General features: G+C 44.9%; 1 protein-coding gene across 1 annotated transcript; it reads left to right on the top strand.

Moving 5' to 3' along the window:
• Positions 1-256: 256 nt before the first annotated feature.
• USB1 (U6 snRNA biogenesis phosphodiesterase 1) lies at positions 257-21040 on the top strand. The gene is made up of 7 exons (XM_063111782.1): positions 257-409; positions 1285-1451; positions 8047-8230; positions 12834-12887; positions 15430-15535; positions 18218-18301; positions 19812-21040. Exons 1-7 carry the CDS (start codon positions 312-314, stop codon positions 19914-19916), a joined length of 798 nt encoding a protein of 265 aa, XP_062967852.1. The 5' UTR covers positions 257-311; the 3' UTR covers positions 19917-21040.
• The last annotated feature ends 1080 nt before the right edge of the window (positions 21041-22120 follow it).

Here is a 22120-nt window from a genome sequence, read left to right as displayed (position 1 = left end):
AGACAGAGCAGCGGACAGAGGTGAAGGCCCAGAGCGACCTGTAAAATGGGCACACGAAAGCTGGGGGGATTCCAGAAGGCTCCAGGCAGCCCTCCACGCGCAGCGAGCCGGCCGGCAGCATGGAGCAGGTGGGCAGAGTCTGCTACGCCCTGCCGGGTACCGCCATCCGGGCCCCGCCCTTCAGGCCCCGCCCCAAGGCGGTGCTACCTCGTGTTCCGCCCCCTAGAGGGTACTTCCGGCTCCGCGGAACTCAGGGAGCAGGGTGCGGTTGCCAGCCGACTGTCCGGTCTTGTAGTCTTGGACGAGGCTCCATGAGTGCGGATCCTCTGGTGGGCTACAGCAGCAGCGGTTCCGAGGATGAGGCCGAGGCCGGGGCGCGGACCAAGCCGGGGTCTGGGGGCCGCCGTCGGTGAGGAGCGAGGAAGTCTCTCTGGAGCGCGCGGAATTGCACGAGACCACTACCAGACCCGAGCGTCGCGGGAGAGGGTGGCGGGCGGCGGGGAGGAGGATCCAGAGGACACCCCTGGACAAAGCCCCAGATAGTCCCCACTGGGCTAGGGCAGAGTTGAGAGGCAGGAAGCGGGTTCGGGTCCAGCTTCCGCCGCTGGCCCCCGCTATCTTCTGGCGTGCTTCACTGTACCATCCTAGGGCCGTTTCCACATTTGAACACAGTTGCAGTAATAATAACTAACATTTATGGAGAGCTTTTTCATTCATCCAGTAAATATTTATTGATCACTCACTCCACGCCAGGCTCGGGACTGGGAACTCAATACTGAACAAAACCACTGAAGTCTCTTACTTCGTGGGGCTTAGGTTCTTAAAAGCCAGGCCTTATGCATGATGAGTGCTTTACAAGAAATATCTCTATTGATCTCACAGTAGCTCTATCAGGTAGAAGTATTCTTTACAGATGAGGAAACTGAGGCCCAGAAAGGGGACATGACTTGACCCCCTTCCTGATTGTAGAGCCAGGAAATGCTAGTCCAGCTAAGGCCTGTCCAGCTAGGGAATGTGCCTCAGAACCACACATCGCTGCTTGCCCAGCTGTTTCCCGTGAGGACCAGGTGCCTTGCGAAGATCTGCCTCCCAGAGTTGTTAGGAGATCCCCATTGAGGCAATACTGGGGATAGACCTTTGTGGCTGTCCAGAGCTGCTTCCAGCACCTGCCTGAAAATACACACTCAGAGTCACCGTGTATAAGGGGTTATAACTTTTGTTGTATGTACAAAGGTAGGGAATGCTAGGAAGATAGATGTGCTTATTTTCTGTTTTCTCTTGCAGTGGCCAGAGCCCCCTTCCCAGTCAGAGGTTTCCAGTACCTGACAGTGTGCTGAACATGTTTCCAGGCTCAGACGATCGCCCTGAGGAAGATAGTGCAAAACATGGGGGACGGATGCGTACTTTCCCCCATGAGCGGGGCAACTGGGCCACCCACGTGTATGTACCATGTAAGTAATGTGTGAAAGGCAAGTGACTGAGACCAGTGGATACCTCTTGAAGGGAAGAATCTGGCCCCAGCTAGGAGGAAGAAATCAGAAACATTTAACATTGTGGTGGGAAAGAAATTGACTCATAAAGGAGAGAACAAATTTCAAGAACTAGGGAATTTTTCTGTAAACTTGACTTCAATTTTTAATTTATTGCTTGAAATAGTTTTTTATTAGGCCTGGGTATAATGTTCTCCCTGTTTATGCAAATGTGACCAAAGGAGGTTCTGGGGCAGGGTGTCAAGGCCATCCCAGGATACAGCTGGCACTTTATTTCAAAAGGGCCTTGAGTGTGCTGGGTGTGCTGGGCTCAAGTCCCACCGCAGTCCTGATGAGCAAGTGGAGGCAGAAATGCCCAGGCTTCAAAGTCAGACCTTACTCCACTACCCACTACTTTGGGTGCCCTTTAATAAGTTAATGGATTCTCAAAATCTCAGTTTCCTCCCCTCTGAAATGGGGATAATAGTCATCCCCTATCTCCTAGGAAGATTAAATCAGGTAATCTGTGTCAAGTTCTTAGCACAGTACATAGAGTAAATGGTGGCTTTTATTACTTTGTGTTAGGTCAGCCAAACTCTTGGAACCTTCATTTCCACATCTGCAGAGTTTAAGATGGTTCTCTATACTGCCTATTCACTAGGGCATTTGGGCAAATTGAATAAGATACTGGACATGAGAAGACTCTGTTAACCATGCAGCTTTAGTCACATGTTTAGTAAAAAACAAATATGCAAACATACAAGGGTGGTCATTGTAGTGTTCTTTGTCTTTGTGAAAAGTTGGAATCATGCTAAGTTTATCAGTGGGAGACTGATTAAAGATATGTGTTTCTGACTACTGGATTATATGGAGCTGTAATAATGAGCTTGACCTCTCTTTACTGAGAGGAAGGATGTCCAACATGTGGTGTTATTTATGGAAAACTAGTTGCAGAACAGTTTGAATGGTGTACCTCTCATGTTTCTGAACAAATAAAATATGTACACTAGTATATGCACTGAGAAGAAACTGGGGAAATAGGCACCAAAGTTTATCAGTCTTACCTCTTGGGTAATGGTCTTGAAAGTGGAGTATATGTCCCATGGGAAAGGAGATAAGATGATACGTCACAGTGTCAGAAGAAAAGCTTTAGAACTCTTTTATGTATTTCTTAATATCTCATCTTTCAAAATTTTTGTTTTTGAGAGTGCACATTTTATAAGGCACATAATTTTACAGAGTAGCACTCATTTGTAATTTATAAGTAAATATACATTTATTGGAGGTATGTGGGCAAACTCATTTTACTAATGGGCTATGGGATCGCAATAGTTTGGAGACCACTGCTGTAGGTGATAGGATTTCAGGGACCCCTCTTTCTCCTTTGCATTTTTTTTTTTTTTTTTTTTTTTTAAAGATGACTGGTAAGAGGATCTTAACCCTTGACTTGGTGTTGTCAGCACCATCTTCTCCCAAGGGAGCTAACTGGCCATCCATATATAGGGATCCAAACCCGTGGCCTTGGTGTTATCAGCATTACACTCTCCCAAGTGAGACACAGGCCGGCCCTTTTGCATATTTTTTAATGTTTTTTTGTTTTAATAGACTTTATTTTTTAAAGCAGTTTTAGGATCACAGCAAAATTGAGCAGAAGATAAAGAGGTTTTCTATACACTCCCTGCTTCCACACATGTATAGCTTCTCCCATTATCAACATCCCCCACCAGAATGGTACATTTGTCAGAATTGATGAGCCTACATTGACACATCATCATCGTTCAGAACCCATACTTTACATTAGGATTCACTCTTGGTATTGTACTTTTTATGGATTTGGACAAATTTATAAAGATATGATACCATTACAGTAACATACAGGGTAGATTAGTTGCCCTAAGAATCCTCTGTGCTCTGCCTATTTGTTCCTCCCTCTTCCCAATTCTTGGCAACCACTGATTTTTTTAACAAATCCATAGAGGTTTGCCTTTTCCAGAAGATCATACAGTTGGAACCATACATGATGTAATATCTTCAGATTGGCCTCTTTCACTTAGTAATATGCATTTAAGTTTCCTCCATGTTTTATTATGGTTTGATAGCTCATTTCTCTTTAGCACTAAATAACATTCCACTGTCTGCATGTGCCACAGTTTATTTACCCATTCACCTACTAAAGGACATCTTGGTTGCTTCCAAGTTTTGGCAATTATGAGTGGAGCTGCTATAGACACCCACGTGCAGGTTATTGTGTGGACGTAAGTTTTCGCCTCCTTTGGGTAAATATCAAGGGGTTCAATTGCTGGATTGTATGGTAACAGTATGTTTAGTTTTATAAGAAACTGCCAGACTTTCACAGTGTACCATTTTGCATTCCCACCAGCAATGAGTGAGAGTTCCTATTGCTCCACTTCCTTGTCAGCATTTGGTGTTGTCAGTGTTCTGGAGTTTAGCCATTCTAATAGGTGTAGTAGTATCTCATTGTTGTCTCTTAATTTGCATTTCCCTGATAACATGATGTGGAACATCTCTTCATATGCTTTTTGCCATCTGTATATCTTTGATAAGGTGTCTTTTAAAGTCTTCAGCCCATTTTTAAATCGAGTTGTTTGTTTTCTTATTGTTTAGTTTTTAAGAGTCCTTTGTATATTTTGAAAAACAGTTCTTTATCAGGTATGTCTTTTGCAAAAATATTTTCTTCTATTGTGTGACTTGTCTTTTCATTCTTTTGACAGTATCTTTCACAGAGCAGAGGTTTTTAATTTTAACGAAGTCCACCTTACCAATTCTTTCTTTCATGGGTTGTGCCTTTGGTGTTGTATCTAAAAAGTCACTGCCAAACCCAAGGTCATCTAGGTTTTTCTCCTGTGTTATCTTCTAGGAGTTTTATAGTTTTGCATTTTGCATTTAAGTCTGTGATCCGTTTTGAGTTAGTTTTTGTGAAGGGTATAAGGTCTGTGTCTAGATTCATTTTCTTGTGTGTGGATGTCTACTTGTTCCAACACCATTTGTTGAAAAGACTGTCTTTTTCACATTGTATTATTACCTTTGCTTCTTTGTCAAAGATCAGTTGACTGTATTTTTATAGGTCTATTTCTGGGCTTTCTGTTCTGTTCCACTGATCTATTTGTTTATTCTTTGGCCAATACCACATTGTCTTTACTGCTGTAGCTTTATAATAATTCTTAAAGTTAGGTAGCATTAGTCTTCTGACTTTTTTCTTCTGCTTCAATATTGTGCTGGCCTTTCTGAGTTTTTTCCCTCTCTGTGTAAACCTTAGAATCAGTTTGTTGATATCACAAAATAACTTACTGAGACTTTGATTGGGATTGCATTGAATCTACAGATCAAGTTGGGAAGAACTGGTATCTTGACAATATTGAGTCTTCCTATTCATTAACATGGAATATCTCTTCATTTATTTAATTCTTTGATATCTTTCATCAGAATTTTGTAGTTTTCCTCATATCCATATTGTACACATTTTTTTAGATTTACACCTAAGTATTTCATTTTGGGGGATGCTAGCGTAAATGGTGTTATGTTTTAATTTCAAATTCCACTTGTTCATTGCTGGTACATAGAAAAACAATTGACTTTTGTATATTAACCTTGTATCCTGCAATCTTGCTATATCATTTATTGGCCCAAGAATTTTTTTGTTGCTTCTTTTGGATTTTCTACATAGACAGTGTAGAAAACAATCTGCAAACAATCTTATTTCTTCCTTCCCAATCTGTATATCTTTTATTTCCTTTTCTTGACTTATCGCATTAGGTAGGACTTCCAGTATGAGTTGAAAAAGTAGTGGTGAGAGGGGACATTCTTGCTTGTTCCTGATCTCAAGTGGGAAAGTTTTGAGTTTCTCACTGTTAAGTATGATGTTATCTGGAGGTTTTTTGTAGACATTTGTTATCAAGTTGATGAAGTGCCTTGATATTCTGATATTCTAATTTATTGAGAGTTTTTATCATGAATGGGTATTCGATTTTGTCAAGTGCTTTTTCTGCATCTATTGATATGATCATGTGATTTTTCTTCTTTAGCCTATTGTTGTGATGGATTATATTAATTGATTTTTTAATGTTAAACCAACCTTGTATGCCTGGGATAGATTCTACTTGGTCACGGTGTACATTGTTGGATTCGATTTGCAAATATTTTGTTGAGGATTGTGCATCTATGTCCATGGGAAATATTGTTCTGTAGTTTTCTTTTCTTGTAATGTCTTTTGTCTGGGAATAAGGGTAATAGTGCTGGCCTCATAGAATGAGTCAGAAAGTATTCTGTCCACTTCTGTCTTCTGAAAGAGATCGTAGCGAATTGGTTTAATTTCTTAAATGTTTGGTGGCATTCCCAAGTGAACACACCTGGGCCTAATGCTTTCTGTTTGGGAAGATAATTAATTAGTTCAATTTCTTCAGTAGATATAGGTCTGTATTAGTCTATTTTCTGTTGCTTATAATGGAATACCTGAAACTGGGTAATTTATAAAGAAATGAAATGTATTTCTTGTAGTTTCAGAGGCTGGGAAGTCCAGGGGGCACATCTGGTGAGGGTCTTCTGGGCAGGAACTCTCTACAGGGTCCCATGGCGATGCAGGCAGTTATATGGTGAGCATGGCATGAGCAAGAGCTCTTTCATATGCTCTTCTTATAAAGCCACCAGTCCATGTCCATAACAACCCATTAAACCATCAACCCATTACTCCATGAACGATCAGTCCATTCGCAAGGACACAGTCCTCACAATCTGACTCTTAAAGACCTCACCTTCCACCACCATATTGGAGGTTAAGTTCTAACATGAGTTTGGGGGAAACATTCAAACCACAGCAAGGTCTATTTAGATTGTCTGTGTCTTTTGTGAGTTTTGGCAGATTGTCTTTGAAGGAATTAGTCCAATTCATCTAGGTTATCAAATCTGAGTACATAAGAATTGTTCATAATATTTTTGATTAACCTGTTAAACTGTCCATGGAATCTGTGGTGATGTTCCCTCTTTCATTTCTGATATTAGTAATTTGTGTCTTCTCTTTTTTTTTTAGTTAACCTGGCTAGAGGCTTATTGATTTTTTCAAAGAACCAGCTTTTGATTTTGTTGATTTTTCTCTATTGATTTCCTATTTTCAATTTCTTTGGTTTCTGCTGTAATTTTTATTATTTCTTTTCTTCTGCTTACTTTGGATTGAATTTGCTCTTTTTCCAGTTTCCTAAGGTGGAAGCTTAGATGATTGATTTTAGATCTTCTTTTCCAATACTCACAGCCACATATACCCTTAGAAGCACCTCTTTTGCTGCATCCTACAAGTTTTGATAAGTTGTGTTTTCATTTTCAAATTTTTCTTGAGATTTCTTCTTTGATACATTGTTATTTAGAAGTATGTTGTTTAATCTCCAAGTATTTTGGGATTTCCTGAATATCTTTCTGTTATAGATTTTCTAGTTTATTTAATTCCATTGTGGCCTGAGATCATACATTGTATAATTTCTAGTTTTTTAAAGTTAAGAGGCTCTCGTGCTGGCTCTTTCTCTTCTAACTGGGTTTTTTTTCTTTAGAATGCCTTGTAATTTTTTCCTGATGGCTGGGCATGATGTACAGGGTAGAAGGAACTGCTGTAAATAGGCTTTTTGAAATACAGTAGTGAGGTGTGGGGAGAGAAGCCTACTATAGTTCTGTGATTAGTTTTTGGTCTTTTGGTGAACCTGTGTCCCTGGACTCTGAACTTCATTCACATGTGCTTTTCAGTTTTTTCACCCCTTAGATGGGACAGGATGGCTAGAGTGGGCTGGAGTTGGGTATTTCACTTTCTCGAGATCAGTTGGGCCCTGATAAAACCCCAGCAAGTTAGGCTGTGGTTAACTAGTTTCTTCTGAGGGCAGACCTTGTTTAGAAAAACAGAGTGCTCTGGTGTATTTCAAAATGGTTTTCCCCTGCCAGAGGCATGAGGGGATTTTTCTGCAATATTCTGTGAGAATCTAGCAAAGCTTTAGGAGGTGAACCTACCAGAAGTGTGAGACCCCTCATGATTGGGTCCCCTTGGAGTTTTTAACTATCAGATTTGTACACACAGTCTCCTGCAATATGTCCATTACATGCAGGTTTCCCTATCCTGGCCCTGGTTCCCTCAGAGGTTTGAGCCCATGCGTTTCCAGTCTGGTAATCTGTGAGTCTCTGTATCTGCCTGTTGGTCTTGCCAATTTGAGAGCAGCAGTTTGCCCTTGACTCACTTCTCTTACAGAGCTAATAAGAGGTGTTGCTTTTTTCAGATAGTTCAGGATTTCACTTGTTGTTAGGAAGGGGTGGCAGTTTCCAAGCTTCTTACATGCTGGGCCGGAAACCAGAAGTCCCCTGCATATTTCTTGTTTACTTGAATTCATTACAGTCAGCTTGTGTTACTTCAATAACCAGAAATACGTACTGAAATATTATTACAATACATAGATATAAGCTGCTGTCAAAGTAATTTTCTCCCAAAACCCAGAGGAATAAGGTTCTCTCTCAGCTTTCTAGGCTTCTCCATTCAGTCATGATATCTTGGCTAAGAAAACAGCCCACCCTGTCCCCCGTTCTTCTCCAGATGAAGCCAGGGAGGAGTTCCTGGATCTGCTTGACATGTTGCTGCCCCATGCCCAGACATACGTCCCCCGGCTGGTAAGGATGGAGGCGTTCCACCTCAGCCTGTCCCAGAGCGTGGTTCTGCGCCACCACTGGATCCTGCCCTTCGTGCAGGCTCTGAAAGACCGTGTGGCCTCCTTCCAGAGGTGAGTGCTTTCTTCTGCCTCTCAGCTACCTCCCCACAAGGCTCTTCCTCCTTTCCTGAGCTACTGTGGGTATGTATACATAGGGTGTATTGCCCTAGTGTCGGACTAGGGCCCACAGACCCTTCATACCTGTTGTACAGACTGGGTCACAGATCCCTCACATGTCAGGCTGGGTCACCAGACCCCTCACATGCAGGTCATGAGCTAGGTAATTGGGAAAGAACTGAGGAGCCATTGGCAGAGTTGACAGGTTTATTCTAAAGTGAGCTCAGTCCCCAGCTTCCTTAGCAGCAGCAGCAGCAGTGATGGCCTCCGGGGGCACTGGCAGCAACAGCTTGTAGCAACAGCCTCCAGCAGCAGTAGCAGCCTCCCTGTGGCCCACCCCCCAAGGCATCCCAGGGGTGGGGGGCCCTATGTATCAGAGCCATTAGTCCTTTATACTCAAGTTCGATAACCCAGGACACCTGGATGCAAGTCAGACGACCAAAAAACACCTGGGTGCATGTGCACAGTTATGTTTACATCAAATGCTTCACAAGATTCTGAACATCTGAGGGACTCTGACCATTTACTTTCACTTTCCCTATACCCATCAAGCAAGCCAAACCTAAAGGATAGAACACGGAGCATCTCCTGGAGCTGCCTGATGTACATATCCTGTGTGACCTTGGGTACACCGAGTAAGCTCTTGACACCTTTGATTCCTTATCTGCTATTGAGGAAACACCTGCTGTTTTTCTGTATACTCTCACTCACTATTTCCAACACTTCTGTGACCAGATGTGTGGGGTTTTTCTCATACCAGCCAATTCTCTAACTCTCCGAACACCAACTGGGTGTCCGACAATTTAATTTGATTCTGACACTAATGACTCAGAGTTAGCACAGACCTCACAGGTTAAGGGATCAGTCCCACAAGACTGTCCTCCACTCCAGACGCCAACTGCAAGTGTTGGGCTTCAGGTTACCCATAACTTCTGTCTGATTTCACTACAAATAGGAGATTCCTATTAACCCCCTCTTTAGGTTCAATCATTTGCTGGAATGGCTCACATAACTCAAGAAAACAGTTCACTTATTCAGTTACAGATTTATTACAAAGGATTTATTAAAGGATACGGATGAACAGCCAGATGAAGAGACACACAGGGCGGAGCTTCTGTCCTCGTGGAGTTTTGGGCATACCACCCTCCTAGCACATGTTCCTGTTCACTGACAGAAGCTCTTCAAACCCTCTACTTAGGGATTTTATGGCAGCTTCATTGTGCAGGCGTGATGTATTAACTGAATCTCTAGCCCCTCTCCCCGCTCAGAGGATGGGGGTTGGGGCTGAAAGTTCTGGGCTTCTAATCATGGCTTGCTCTTTCTGGTGATCAGCACCCATCCAGGAGCCTCCCAAGAGTTGCCTTGTTAGAACAAAAGATGCTTCTGTCACCCAGAAAATTCCAAAAGATTTAGGTGTTCTGTGTCAGGAACCAGGGTCAAAGACCAAATATTAGAACAAAAGATTCTCCTAAGCACCCTTATGGCTTAGGAAATTTTAGGGCAGAAACCAACATAGATATTTCTTATTATTTCACATCTGCATAGAGGTCACGGTAATGGTGGTGACTTTCTCAGAGGGGTCATGTGGGGGTGAAACAAGATCGTGTGTGCCCTCCACATGGAACTTGGTGAAGGCTCAGAATTTTTTATTTTTTCTGCCAGGCTTTTTTTCCCACTTAACTATTTTATACCTCTTCTCCTGCCAGAAATGTCTTTCCTGCTAGACTTGACCAGATCAAAACTCTGCTCTTTCACTGAGGCTCTCCCAATTGGCATCTCCGCCAGAATCCCTCAGTGCTAGGGATCATCCAGTCCTGCAGTTTACTCCCCTAGTGCTCAGTTCAGTCATCCTTATATCCTGTCCTTCCCATGTTTAGCTCCCCTTCTGGAGCCCAAGTTCCTCCAAGCCAGAACTGTAGCTTCTCTCTGAATTACCCCACAGCTTTTTTCCAGGATCTCTCTTACTGTAGGCATTAAATAGATGCTTGTTGAGTGATTGAGCAGGAATGAAGGAGGCCAGACAACATCTCTCTTAGAGTCCTCTAGATCCTCTGCATGTTCATACTAGAAGGGGCCTAAGAAGCCATCCAGGTGATGGTTTTCTCTTTTTTTTTTGGTGGCTGGCTGGGAATCTGAACTCTTGACCTTGGTGTTACAACACTGTGCTCTAACCAACTAGGTTAACTGGCCAGCCGCAGGTGGTGGTTTTCTGAGTCTGCTTTTATCTGCAGAGCCTTTCTTCTAATGAGGTGTTACACAGAAGCCTGATGTGTAGATGTATAAGACAGATAAAAACAGAAGTCTTCTAGCCAGACCTCCACCCCTGCAGTTCACGAGGCCTTAGGCCCAGGAATTCCAGAGAACATCTCTGCCCAACTGGAAAACTGCCCCTTTCTGAGGGCCAAAGAAGGAAAGGATTTGTTCCAATACAGTCAGTTAGCCGGAGAATCAGGACTAAAACTCATCTCTCTGCCTAATCCAGTCCTCCCCCTTTTTTTGATTGCCACTATCAAATTTATTGAGCCATATGTATATTTTCAGGACTCTCTTGATCACAGATGCCAGAAACTCAAACCAAAGTGACTTAAACCTAAGGGGAATTTATAGGCTGGTATAACTAAAAAGTTCAGAGGTAGCATAGGATGCATTAATGAGTGGATCAGGGTGACCAGAAGATGTCAGATGGTACCTGGCTTTTACCAGCACAGCTCTGTCCCCCTCTGAGATGACTTCATTCTTACAATGACAAGGGAGGCCACCAGCATCTCCAGGCTGATGGTCTTCTGGTATGAAAAGACAGCCCAGCTTCAGCAGAAGTCCCAGGAATGACTTTGTTCTGGCGAGATTTACATGCTCTCCCTTTGTAAGAGTTAACAAAACACTTTCCCTTTCTACATAAGAATGCTTCCCTTATCCTGCTCAAGATCTGTTCCCTGGATAAAGTTGGAACACCGGCTGTATTAGCAGCAACGTCACTTATGGTGGAAATGACTGACTGGCACATTGCATCTGGGTTGGGAAGACTATGAGTGAACCAGGCCCCTGTGAGGAGGACTCGGCTTTGGGCTTCCCTTCACGTAGTGGTTCTTTAACTGGGAAGTACCTTGCTGGGACCTCTGGAAACTTTGCCCAAGGGCCATTACAAGAGATTCTGATCCCCTTGGGGTATGTACGTGGCTTGTTCTCTTGCTCACTTGGAGACCATAGAACATTACTTGGCCCATTGGTTGGCTTCCTCTGAGGAAATGGATCTGATGCTGTCCTGCTGGTATATAGTGTTTCCTGCCTGGTGTCTGAGTAAAGCCAGGCCAGGTATGGCCTTTTGAGTTTGATTGCCTGGTTGAACATAAGTGCCTGAGTGGGCAGCGCACCCCTGATTCTATTGCTGCAACTGAGGAAATACTATTCTGTGACTGGTCAGGCCTGGGCCAGGTGTGTGCTTCTAGAGTGGACAGCAGTTCTCGAACACAAGGTTAGCAGGAAAAGGGGTGTTGGTTGGGCACATACATTCAATATTCCCTCCAGGATGATTGTCAGACACCTTGCAGAACTCTTTCTAAAATATCTACACTTAACCATGCTGCTGGTGGTTCTGTCATCCTTTACCTTTTCCCAAAAGGGACGTATGAGGAGGTCGAAGCCTGGATGGGGAAGCAGAAAGTTGACTAACTGATTTTGTGCCCTTGGACAAGTTGTGAGACTCTATCGAGCATGCTGGTGTAGCGTGTTTCTTCAGGTGGGGGTGAGACCCCTGGCCTGGAGGCTATAAAGTGATCTTTTCCTATGGTAAGACTTGCCAGGTTGGTCCATGAGCAGCAGGAAGCCATTGACCCTTCTGAGACCTTTCCAGAGAACACAGACAGCACCTACTGACAGAACCTGACTGGTGCCCAAGAACTGATCTGAGGGGTGAGTGAGTGGGTGTTTCTGCACTTATTTCACAGCAACAGAGACCCACTTACCATCACTAAAGCGTCATAGGTGAGAGCAAGGGCTTTGGAATCAGGCAGATGGAGGTTCAAATCCCGGCTCACCAGGCTTCAGTTGCTTTGTCTGTAAAACGGACATAAGCATAATGCCTGCCTCACAGGGTAGTGTGGGGATCCACATGCTGATGTGCACAAAGCCCTTAACTCAACCCTCAGCTCATGAGAAATGTTCTTCTTGTTGCTTAGACTAAATCAGAGTTGTCTTATTTTAAGCTGCAAGGAACAAATTGGCCCCTTAACTAATCTGTTATCACCCATTTGGTGAATAAGACTTTCTCAGTTCCCATCAGTATAGTTGAGATAGTTTCAAGTTGTTTATTGCAATGAACTGCTATTAACAAAATAAAATTTTTGCTAGCATCTTAACGACACTGTGTGTTATTCGAACAGGGTGATTTTAAGGTCTTGTCCAGCTCTAATTGAGGGTTTAACTTACCACCTGTATAATGGGGTGACAATATTAAGTGTAAAATGAGTTAACTATATTTTCAAAGTGCCATTATTTAACATAAACTATTTTTTTCTGATTATTTTTCCTGAAATATGGTCTGTCTTCTTCTAAATTTCAGATTCTTCTTTACTGCCAACCGGGTAAAAATTTACACCAATCAAGAGAAAACCAGGTAGGTCCCCACTCCCTCAGTTACTGCCAGAAGAAGATACTTTGGTGCAAAGATTGAGGGGGTGCTTTTCTTCTGGACTTGTTTTTCCCCAGTTTTTTATTTGTTTTTAACCAACTTTGTGTCCCCAAATCTGAATGTTTCATTAAGAAAAATAGTGGGAGGAGCATGGGGGTGGGGGACCAGAGGTAGAGAAAGCCATCTTGATATGGGCAAAAAGCCTTGGAAAGTCAGAAATCCTGGGCCAGCCCGTGGCTCACTTGGGAGAGTGTGGTGCTGATAACACCACGGCCACGGGTTCAGATCCCTATATAGGGATGGCTGGTTAGCTCACTTACCGGTCTTCTTTTAAAAAAAACAAAGTCAGAAATCCTGTTCCTACTCAGCTCCATCCCCAGTTGTAACATTTGGCTCATATCTCACCTCTGTGACCTTATGTTTCCACACCATTATCACATGCCTTCCCTTGATTCATCCATTGTTGGGTACTTGTGAGGCTTAAATGAGCCCAGTGGGTTTTGAAAAGTTGAAAGTATTGAAGTGTTAGATGAACATAAGAAGAAATTATTACTATCAAGGCTTCAAAGTGAGCCTCTCTGTCTGATCTGCTCACTGAGCTACTGTCTTCTCTCAGCAGCTTTGAAAGGAAGTCTCATTCATTCATTCATTCATTCATTCATTCATTCATTCATTCATTCTGTGCTGCACGAATTTGTCAGGCACCTGCTTGTGCCCAACACTTGCTGGATGGTAGAGATTCAGCAGTGAAAAAGTGGACACAGCCCCTGCTCTTCGAGATGTTACCTTTTGCAGGGGAGACAGACAGTAAACAAATATATTAGAGTGTTAATTATAGTGTGCTGTGATGGAGAGTCAGGAGTGGGTGGCTGAGGAAGGTACCAGGAAAGTGGCCAAGGAAACAGCATTTTGTGGCGCCCTGAGGATGAGCAGGAGCCAGCCTTGGGAAGAGGTGCTTCAAGAGCCTTCAAGTGGAGGACACGGCAAACAAAGGGACTCCAAGGCAGGAGAGTTGGGCGTATTTTTGAGGCCACTGAGGTGGAACCCGGAGGACATGAGGGAGAGCAGTGGGAGATGAGTTGGGTGGGGCTAGCTTATGCAGGGCCTTCGAGGTCAAGTAAGGAGTTTGGATTCTCAGTGTAATGGAAGCCGTTGAGGGGATTTGAACAGAGGAAGAAGCATGATCTGATGTTTGTAAATGTCATCCTGGCTATATTATGTCTGTGTCTGTAGCTACTGAGTCTTGAGAAAAATTATAAGGGAGCAAGGGTGTATGCAGGGAGACCAGAGAGGAGGCAAGTGTCATTGTCCAGCTGAGGGACATTGGTGGCCTAGATTGGGGTAATGGAAGTGGACACATTTGAGATACACTGGAGGCAGAATCAACCAGAATTACCAGTGGGTTGGATTTGTGCAAAGTAAGGGTAAGAAACAAAGTTGATTCCTGGGCTTGGGGTGTGGACAGCTGGCCCCATTTTCTGTGATGGGAAACACCAGTGGGATAAAAATCAAAAGTTCTGCTTTGTACCTGTTTATTCCTGTTAGGTTTTGTTGCTATTAGACCCCCAGATGGAAATGTCACATATGCTCTTGGGTGTACAGGACAGATGCCAGCTGGACATAGAAAATTGGGTGTCATTGGCTTGTGAGGTAACAGCTGGGTGAGATGAGCTTGCTGGGGAGTGCAGATGGTGAACATAAGAGGGCTGAGGATTGAGCTCTGCAGCCCTTCGCCATTTAGAAGTTGGATAGAAGAGAGAATGGCAAAGGAGACTGAACCAGGAGAACAGAGATAGGATCAAACCAAGACTCTGCAGCATATGGTGCCTTGGAAACCAAGAAAGAAAAGGGTTTCAAGGAGGGAAGAGTTAACTGTGTCAGATATGCTGAGCAGTTAAGATGAGGATAGAGAAGTGTCCACTGGATTTGGCGACATGGAGGTCATTGGCAACTTTGTCAAGAGCACTTCCAGAGAAGAGGGTGAAAGATGGAAGGTGAGGAAGTAGAGACAGTGAAGGGAGACAAATTATCTTCTTAAGTTTTACTGAGAACAGGATGGGGCTGGCTGAAGATGTGGGTTCAGGGGAGGGCTTTTAAAGATAAGGGAGAGCACGTCTGAGTGCCGGGGGGGGGGGGGGTAGTGAATGCCAGAGAGCAAAGCCCTTGAGAAGGCTCCACAGTCCAGGAGTCACTTGCAAGAGGAGTGATGATGGAGAACAGGGGTGCAGAAACTTTTGGGTTTACAGACTTGATGGGCATATGAAGGCGTTCCTGCTAGGGTTATTAGAGCCAGGGGAGAGAGGAGAAACGTGTGGGTTAGAACAGGGGAAGGAAGGTTTAAGACAGAGGAGGACTGAGCGAGTCAGCTTACAGCGCAGGGATGTGAATGTACAAGGGAGATGGGAGGACTCATGGCCTGGGCCTCTAGGCTTTCTGTCTGGTGCATCCTCTGCCCCTGCTCGGATGATTTGTGTTCTCAGCGGCCGTGTCTCCTGTCCATTTTGTCTCCACTTCTGCCTCTCCCCAGGACCTTTGTTGGGCTTGAGGTCACCTCAGGGCATGCCCAGCTCCTGGACCTGGTTTCAGAAGTGGACAGAGTCATGGAGGAATTTGACCTCACCACTTTCTACCAGGTAATGAACAGGGCTTATTCTCCTTTGTCCCATCTATAACCAGAATAAAACCGTCCTTAAAGAAGCCCCCATGAAGGCCGGCCCGTGGCTCACTCGGTAGAGTGCGGTGCTGATAACACCAAGGCCACAGGTTCGGATCCTATATAGGGATGGCCGGTTTGCTCACTGGCTGAGCGTGGTGCTGACAACACCAAGCCAAGGGTTGAGATCCCCTTACCGGTCATCTTTTTAAAAAAGAAAAAATAAAAAGAAGCCCCCATGAGAAATAAAGCAAAGAGCCCTCTAGAACTTTCTGTGTGGACTGTCCTGAATGCCAGACTTAAGAGGACACACACTCATGGGAGGTAAGAGGTCAGATGCAGTTCCTCCAGAGTCCAATATTTCTTAGAAATCTTGTGTTATATCTTAAATATGCTCGATTTGTGCCTTCTACTTTGCCGGAGACCAGCTCCAGTCGAGTTGTGGGTACCCGAAAAGGGAGAGGGAGGGTCGGCGAAAATAACAAACACAGACGGAGACCTCAATGCATCAGTATGCTTGTTCTCTCTCTGCGGGCTGTCAGCCTGTTGCAGCTGGAGCACAGTAGAGCATGAGACAATGCCTTTTATTTAGATTTTTCTCTGCAGGGGGGTTTTGGGTATTATTTTTATTATATCAGCAAGCTTAAATCAATAGTCCAAAAAGCAGGGAGGAAACTTTTTTAGAGGTCAGCACGTCTTAGGTGATAAACTCATGCTTCTATTTCCTGGAATCAGGTTGTCAGATCGGCCATCCCTTCATTATCTTGAAGTTATCTTGTGACCTTTTACTGTTAGGAAGCTGTGGTTAATATCCACCCTGTTAACAGGGCGGGAGCCAAATGTAAAAAGAACAGTGGATTTTTGAACAGCATTACCATGTACATTTTAAGATTATGCATTTGCTGTGGCCCTGTAATCTTGATCTAAATGTTAAAGTGTCCTTGTGCACAGCACCATCCCTCACAAAACCAGTTACACTCTCTTATTTTTCTAAGATCTAATTTTGCAGGTTTAATAATTTTACAGCATATATTTTTATCCCAACACCTGATTCTTAATGATTTATTTAAAACTGGACACCACCAAGTAAAGGGGGTTCTACAGTTTCGTTCTCATATACTTAATTTGTTCCAATCATATAATTTCCCATTAATACCAACCATTCTCTTGCCATTAATATAATCTCCAGTAAATGATGTTTGCCAACTTACATTAGGCTACAGCTCATATTTAGTCATGAGCGGTGCTTTTGGAACATATATTGGTGTGGTCAATTTATCATAAAGGGATAATTTTAAATTGTCCAATTTACTCTGTGGGAATGTTTAGTTCAATGACCGCATAATTATTTGTGTTATTTTTATAATCTTTTGGGAATTCAGAGAACTGCCACGCTAACCAAAATATCAAAAGAGAAGGCAAAAGCCACGAAGCCGAGGCAGGAACCCTTATGGTTGTAGCAAGTGCTCATAGCTGTGGCCTTGCCAGCAGCTCTCCCTCCAGCGGCCTTGCCAACTCGGAGAGGGCAGCCCATGCTGACTCCTTTAGGATCCTGCCATGGCGTGGACCGTGCCACTACTTCATAATGTGTCCATGTTTGCCTTTAAAATTTTTAAGAAGTAGTTGTCTGCAGTAGTTTTAGTAAAATTGACACTCCAGGAAGAGGTGTAGCTTCATATACTGCACCTTGCCCAGTGCCCTCCGGGGTACTGGGACTCCAAGCTGAGTGTCAAGACTTTAAAGGGCCATTGGTTTTATTTGATGTATTATTTAAAACTATGCTGAGGTAAATAAGTATGAATTTGAATGCAGATAATTATTGTTCAGATTTTAGACATTTTGGGTTTTGTTGATTTCATCCTGAAAAGTATGGCATCTGCTGGAACATTCTAGATCAGAAAATAGAAGCAGAGCCTGGGTTCTCTTCCACATCCCCAGATTTAATGACTCTCTCTGATATATAAAGGAAAACCTCTGAGAACAGGATTATCTTAGTCACTCAGGCTGCCATAACAAAATACCATAAAGTGGGTGGCTTAAACAGAAATTTATTTTCACACAGTACTGGAGGCTTAAAAGTCCAAGATCCAGGTGCCAGCAAGGTTGGTTTCTAGTGAGGGCTCTTCCTGGCTTGTCAATAGCTGCCTTCTTGCTGTAGCTTCACATGGCAGAGGGGGAGAGGGGAAGAGAGAGAGAGAGAGAGAGAGCAAGAGAGAAGGGGAGAAGGGGAGGGAAGGGAAAAGAGGGAGAGTGGGGGAGAGAGAGAAAGAGAAGCACAAAAGCTCTCCACTGTCTCTTTTCATAAGGACACTAATGCCATCATGGAGGCCCCACCCTCATTACGTCCTCTAACCCCAATTACCTCCCAAAGGCCCCATCTCCAAATACCATCCCACTGGGGGCAGGGGGAGATAGGGCTTCAATATATAAATTTAGGGGAGGGAGCACGATTCAGTCCATAGCAAGGACCAACCTCGGGCTATTTTGTCTGTCCATGGAGGGTGCTTGGGATCAACAGTGAGGATCTAGTCTCCCACAGGGCAGCCAGGGATTCAGCAGGGATACCATGAGAGCTCTGTTGCAGACCTGCTGTGATGGTTGGGCCTGCTGTGGCTGCTGTGACATCCAGGTAACCGCCTACTTCACTGCTTTTCCTCTCCAGGACCCTTCATTCCACATCAGTCTGGCCTGGTGTGTGGGTGATGCACGTCTCCAGCTGGAAGGACAGTGCCTGAGGGAACTACAGGTGAATTCCCAGGGCAGGAGCACAGAGGGCACTGAACTGCAGAATGATGGGGTGGGGGGAGATTAGGCATCCAAACCTGAATTCCTGGGAAGCAAATGACATGAAGCTAGTGCCTTACCCTGTGTATTAGTCCATTTCTGCTGCTTATGGCAGAAGTACCTGAAACTGTAATTTGTAAACAAACAATATTTATTGCTTACAATTTCAGAGACTGGGAAGTCCAAATTCCAGGGAACACATCTGGTGAGGGCCTTGTTGGTGGGTGGTGACTCTTCACAGCAATGTAGGATGTCACATGGCAGATGCCTTGAGAGAGAGAAAGAGAGAGAGAGAGCTTCTCACGTGCTCTCCTTTTAAAGACATCAGAACCATGCCCATGACAACTATTAAACCATCAGTGGATGAATCCATTCACTAGGGCATTGCATCATAATCTAATCACCTCTTCAAGGCTCCACCTTTTAATTACCGTAATAGGACTTCTCACTTCTTAACACTGTCACAGTGGGGGTTAAGTTTATAATGCATGGAACTTTAGGGGACACAGTTCAGTACATAGCACCTTGCTACTCAAAAGTGTAGTCCCCAGACAAGCAGCATCAGCATCACCTGGGAACTTATCAGCAAAAGACTCTTTGGTCCCACATCAGATCTAAGTAATCAGAATTGCATTTTAATAAGATCTTTAGGGATGTGTGTGCACATTAAAATTTGAGAAGCACTGCCCTAGGTCACTGAGGGGGCTGTGGCTTCCCCTAAAGTCTGAGCTTCTCACCCAAAGGTCAAAGGCTGGGGCCTGGCAGGTATTGAAAATGAGTGGAATGTGCCACACATAAGGAACATGCAGCCTTTGGAGGCTGTTGTATTTTGATAAGCAGGTGAAATAATTCACCTTCCCGTCAGTGCCCTTGGAGGAGAATCAACAGGGTACATGCGGTAGTGAGTGGCAGCCGATGCTCCACCTCTGGTAGAGGACACAGTGGGGAGTGTGGCTGTGCAGAAATGTGGGCCTCGTGTTGCTAGCACTTCTGATTTTCAAAAGAAGCCAGAAATCCAGATTTTTGTGGGTAATCTCCCAATTTTCAAATATTGGCAACTAATTTAGATTTTTAAAAACATTTTGTAAGCCTAACTAAATGTGTGCAGGCTGGATATAGCCCCTGACCTATCCTCAGGTAGCTACCTTGCCCTTGGCCTGATCATGCTGGAGATGGAGAGCTCTGGTTTCCAACTCCAGCAGACCTGAGTCCCAATCCTGGTTTTATTGGTTTCTGTAACCCAGGGCTCTGAGCACCTGTGTCCTTACCTGTGAAGCTGAGGTGATAGGACCGACCTCACATGATTGAAGAGGTGAATAGACAAGAGAAGTTATGCAGAACCTGCATGGCCCTTGGTCTCCCTTAGCGTTTACCCAGCCTCTGAAGGAGTTTGGTAGACTGGTTTTGTTTGCGGTGCCCTCAGGGTCCCAGATTCCCCTAATGTGACTGTCTTCTCCCGGCTGCTGGCTTAGGAAATGGTGGAGGAGTTTGAAGACTCAGAGATGCTGCTGCGTGTGCACGCTGAGCAGGTCCGCTGCAAGTCTGGGAACAAGTTCTTCTCGATGCCTTTGAACTGAGCACCAGAGGCCTCCTTGTCCTAGGCCTGGCTCTGCAGCCATGCAGAGATGAAGGAGCCTGCTAAAATCAACAGGGGTGCTCCCAGCTTCCTGCCAGGAGGCCGCAGTCATGCATTCAGTCTGGCAGGAGGTGTGTCTAGTCCTTTTCATTCCTGGGGGCTGGTGGTCTCTCTCCAGGAGTTTTTTGAGTTGCAGGTTCAGTGCTGTTGTGTGTGTGGTCATTCCCAGAAATTGCCAGTAGAGGGCAACCTGGGGGTGTCCTAATTCTTGCTCTGTGGATGTTAGGCAGAAAAAAAAATATTGGAGTCACCTGGTGATCCCACCCACACTCAGCTAAAATCCCCACTGTAGTCCCTCTGACAAGTAGCCCCTCCCTACCTCCCCCACTTTCCCACCTCAGCAGTTTACTTCGATGCCACTGTCCATAGTCCAGTGTCTCAAAGTCATCATGCCCTGCTTCATCCCTCTTCATGCCAGGACATGGGGTGCTTCAGTGGGTCTGTCACGCTCCCTCCTTGAAGCGTGTCACTTTTATTTATTCACTCTTAATCTCACCCCCTCCTGTGTCAGCAGAGGCCATTTCAGGGCCAAGGTACAGGGTGCTAATTCATGGTCAGCATGGGTTTTCTCCATTCCTTCCTCCTACTCGCCCCAGCCAGGTGCCTGGGGAGACTTGAGCAGATGTTTCATATTGGCCTGGCTGGTGGCTGAAAGCCAGGCCTCCAACGCTCTGTGACCTCTGGCCTCCCCATCAGCTTTCCCAAAGAAGCAGGCGCCTTCTCCGCTCACAGTTCTCCTGCTGCTGCCTCCTCCTGCCTGCTGTGGCCTGCAGGCATTCTGAGGACAAACATGGAGGGAGGGCCGGCTGCACAGGATTTGTATTTTTCATCAAGCTCTCAGGAGGGTGAAGGACCAGCCCTCTCTAGTTGTCATCTGGATTTCTGGTAATGGATGAAGAAAAAAATTTTTTTTGATGGCTGGCTGGTGCAGGTGCGGGGATCCAAACCCTTGACTTTAGTGTTATGTAACATCTTGCTCGAACCAACTGAACTAACCAGCCAACCTGAGAAATATTTTTATGTCATAATTTTAAATTATGTTCAGCAAATAAAAATTGCATTTTCTATCTTGTTTTGGACTGCTTCCATTCAACAAGGTAAAAAGATGACTTTCCTCTGCCCCCACCCTCTCCAGCTGTGTTTCACAGTTTAGGGGGACTCTTGGGCATCTCTGCTGTGACTTCTAAGGTGGCCTTGAGAGGCACTAATGATGCCTCAGTAAAATGAGGGTGAGTTCACCTGGCCTGCCAGGCCTGCACACAGAGAGGTAGCACATATCACATCTAGCCCAGGGCTTGGCAAGTGGTAGTACAAGCACAGACATTTAGACCTTATACTGCTGTAACACTCAACCAAGTACTTTTTAGGACCTTCTCATCTATTCCTCCCAGTAACCTCCCTGAAAAGTAAATAGGATAGGGATGATCATTCTGCTTTTAGGGAAGAATGGGTTAAGTGACTTGCCTGTGGTAGCAAAAAATCAGAGGTAAGGCCCTGACTCAGCCTTCACCTCAACTCCTGCTCTGATGCGGCCCTGGAGCAGCTCTGCATACCACCTCCTGGTCAGGCCTGGTCTCTAGTCTCACCAGGGCCTGAGGAGAAGGTGTGAAGAGAAGGGGCCTGTCACTCTGGCTTCCACTGTGCCCCTTGCAAGTCTGCCTTTCCTGGACAGGCTCCTAGCCACTGCACTGAAAGACGCAGGAAATCATTCTGCTCCTTGTTCCCCACCCCCACCACATTGATCTGCTGCTTCCTGGCTTGCAGAATGACATGGTAGCTCTGGCTGTGCAGCCCACACATAACTGCCACCTGCTCTGTGCCAGGCCCTGAACTGGGCACTTGGGTGAATCAGGCTAGGTCTGGCCTTCTGGATGCTCACAATGGGGGAGGGGAGCAGTAGGCAGAGTGTACAGAGAAGAATCCTCATCCTCAACTTTGCACTTCCCAAAACTTGGGCGCTTGCTCTTGGAAGAGGGACCAGGTGTGATGGAGGACCTGCATTAAGCCCAGGAAGACAGACTGGGCCATTCCCCTAGGAGAGGATGTGGCTAGGGGAGTCCGTCTGTGCTGGATGGAATTGGAGTGCAATAACTTTGAGAAATGGGCCAAGATCAATAACTGGCTCTTCAATGGAGAATGGAAGGT

This window comes from Cynocephalus volans, chromosome 10 (genome assembly GCF_027409185.1).
Source record: "Cynocephalus volans isolate mCynVol1 chromosome 10, mCynVol1.pri, whole genome shotgun sequence".
Lineage (NCBI taxonomy): Eukaryota > Metazoa > Chordata > Mammalia > Dermoptera > Cynocephalidae > Cynocephalus > Cynocephalus volans.
This window is presented reverse-complemented; position numbering and strand designations above follow the sequence as displayed.

Excerpts from the sequence above, each read along its gene's own strand:
- USB1 (XM_063111782.1), top strand. The coding sequence starts at position 312 with ATGAGTGCGGATCCTCTGGTGGGCTACAGCAGCAGCGGTTCCGAGGAT. Across the intron at positions 12,888-15,429 it reads ACCAATCAAGAGAAAACCAG|GACCTTTGTTGGGCTTGAGG; the intron begins GTAGGTCCCCAC and ends GCCTCTCCCCAG. Across the intron at positions 15,536-18,217 it reads ACCTCACCACTTTCTACCAG|GACCCTTCATTCCACATCAG; the intron begins GTAATGAACAGG and ends TTTCCTCTCCAG.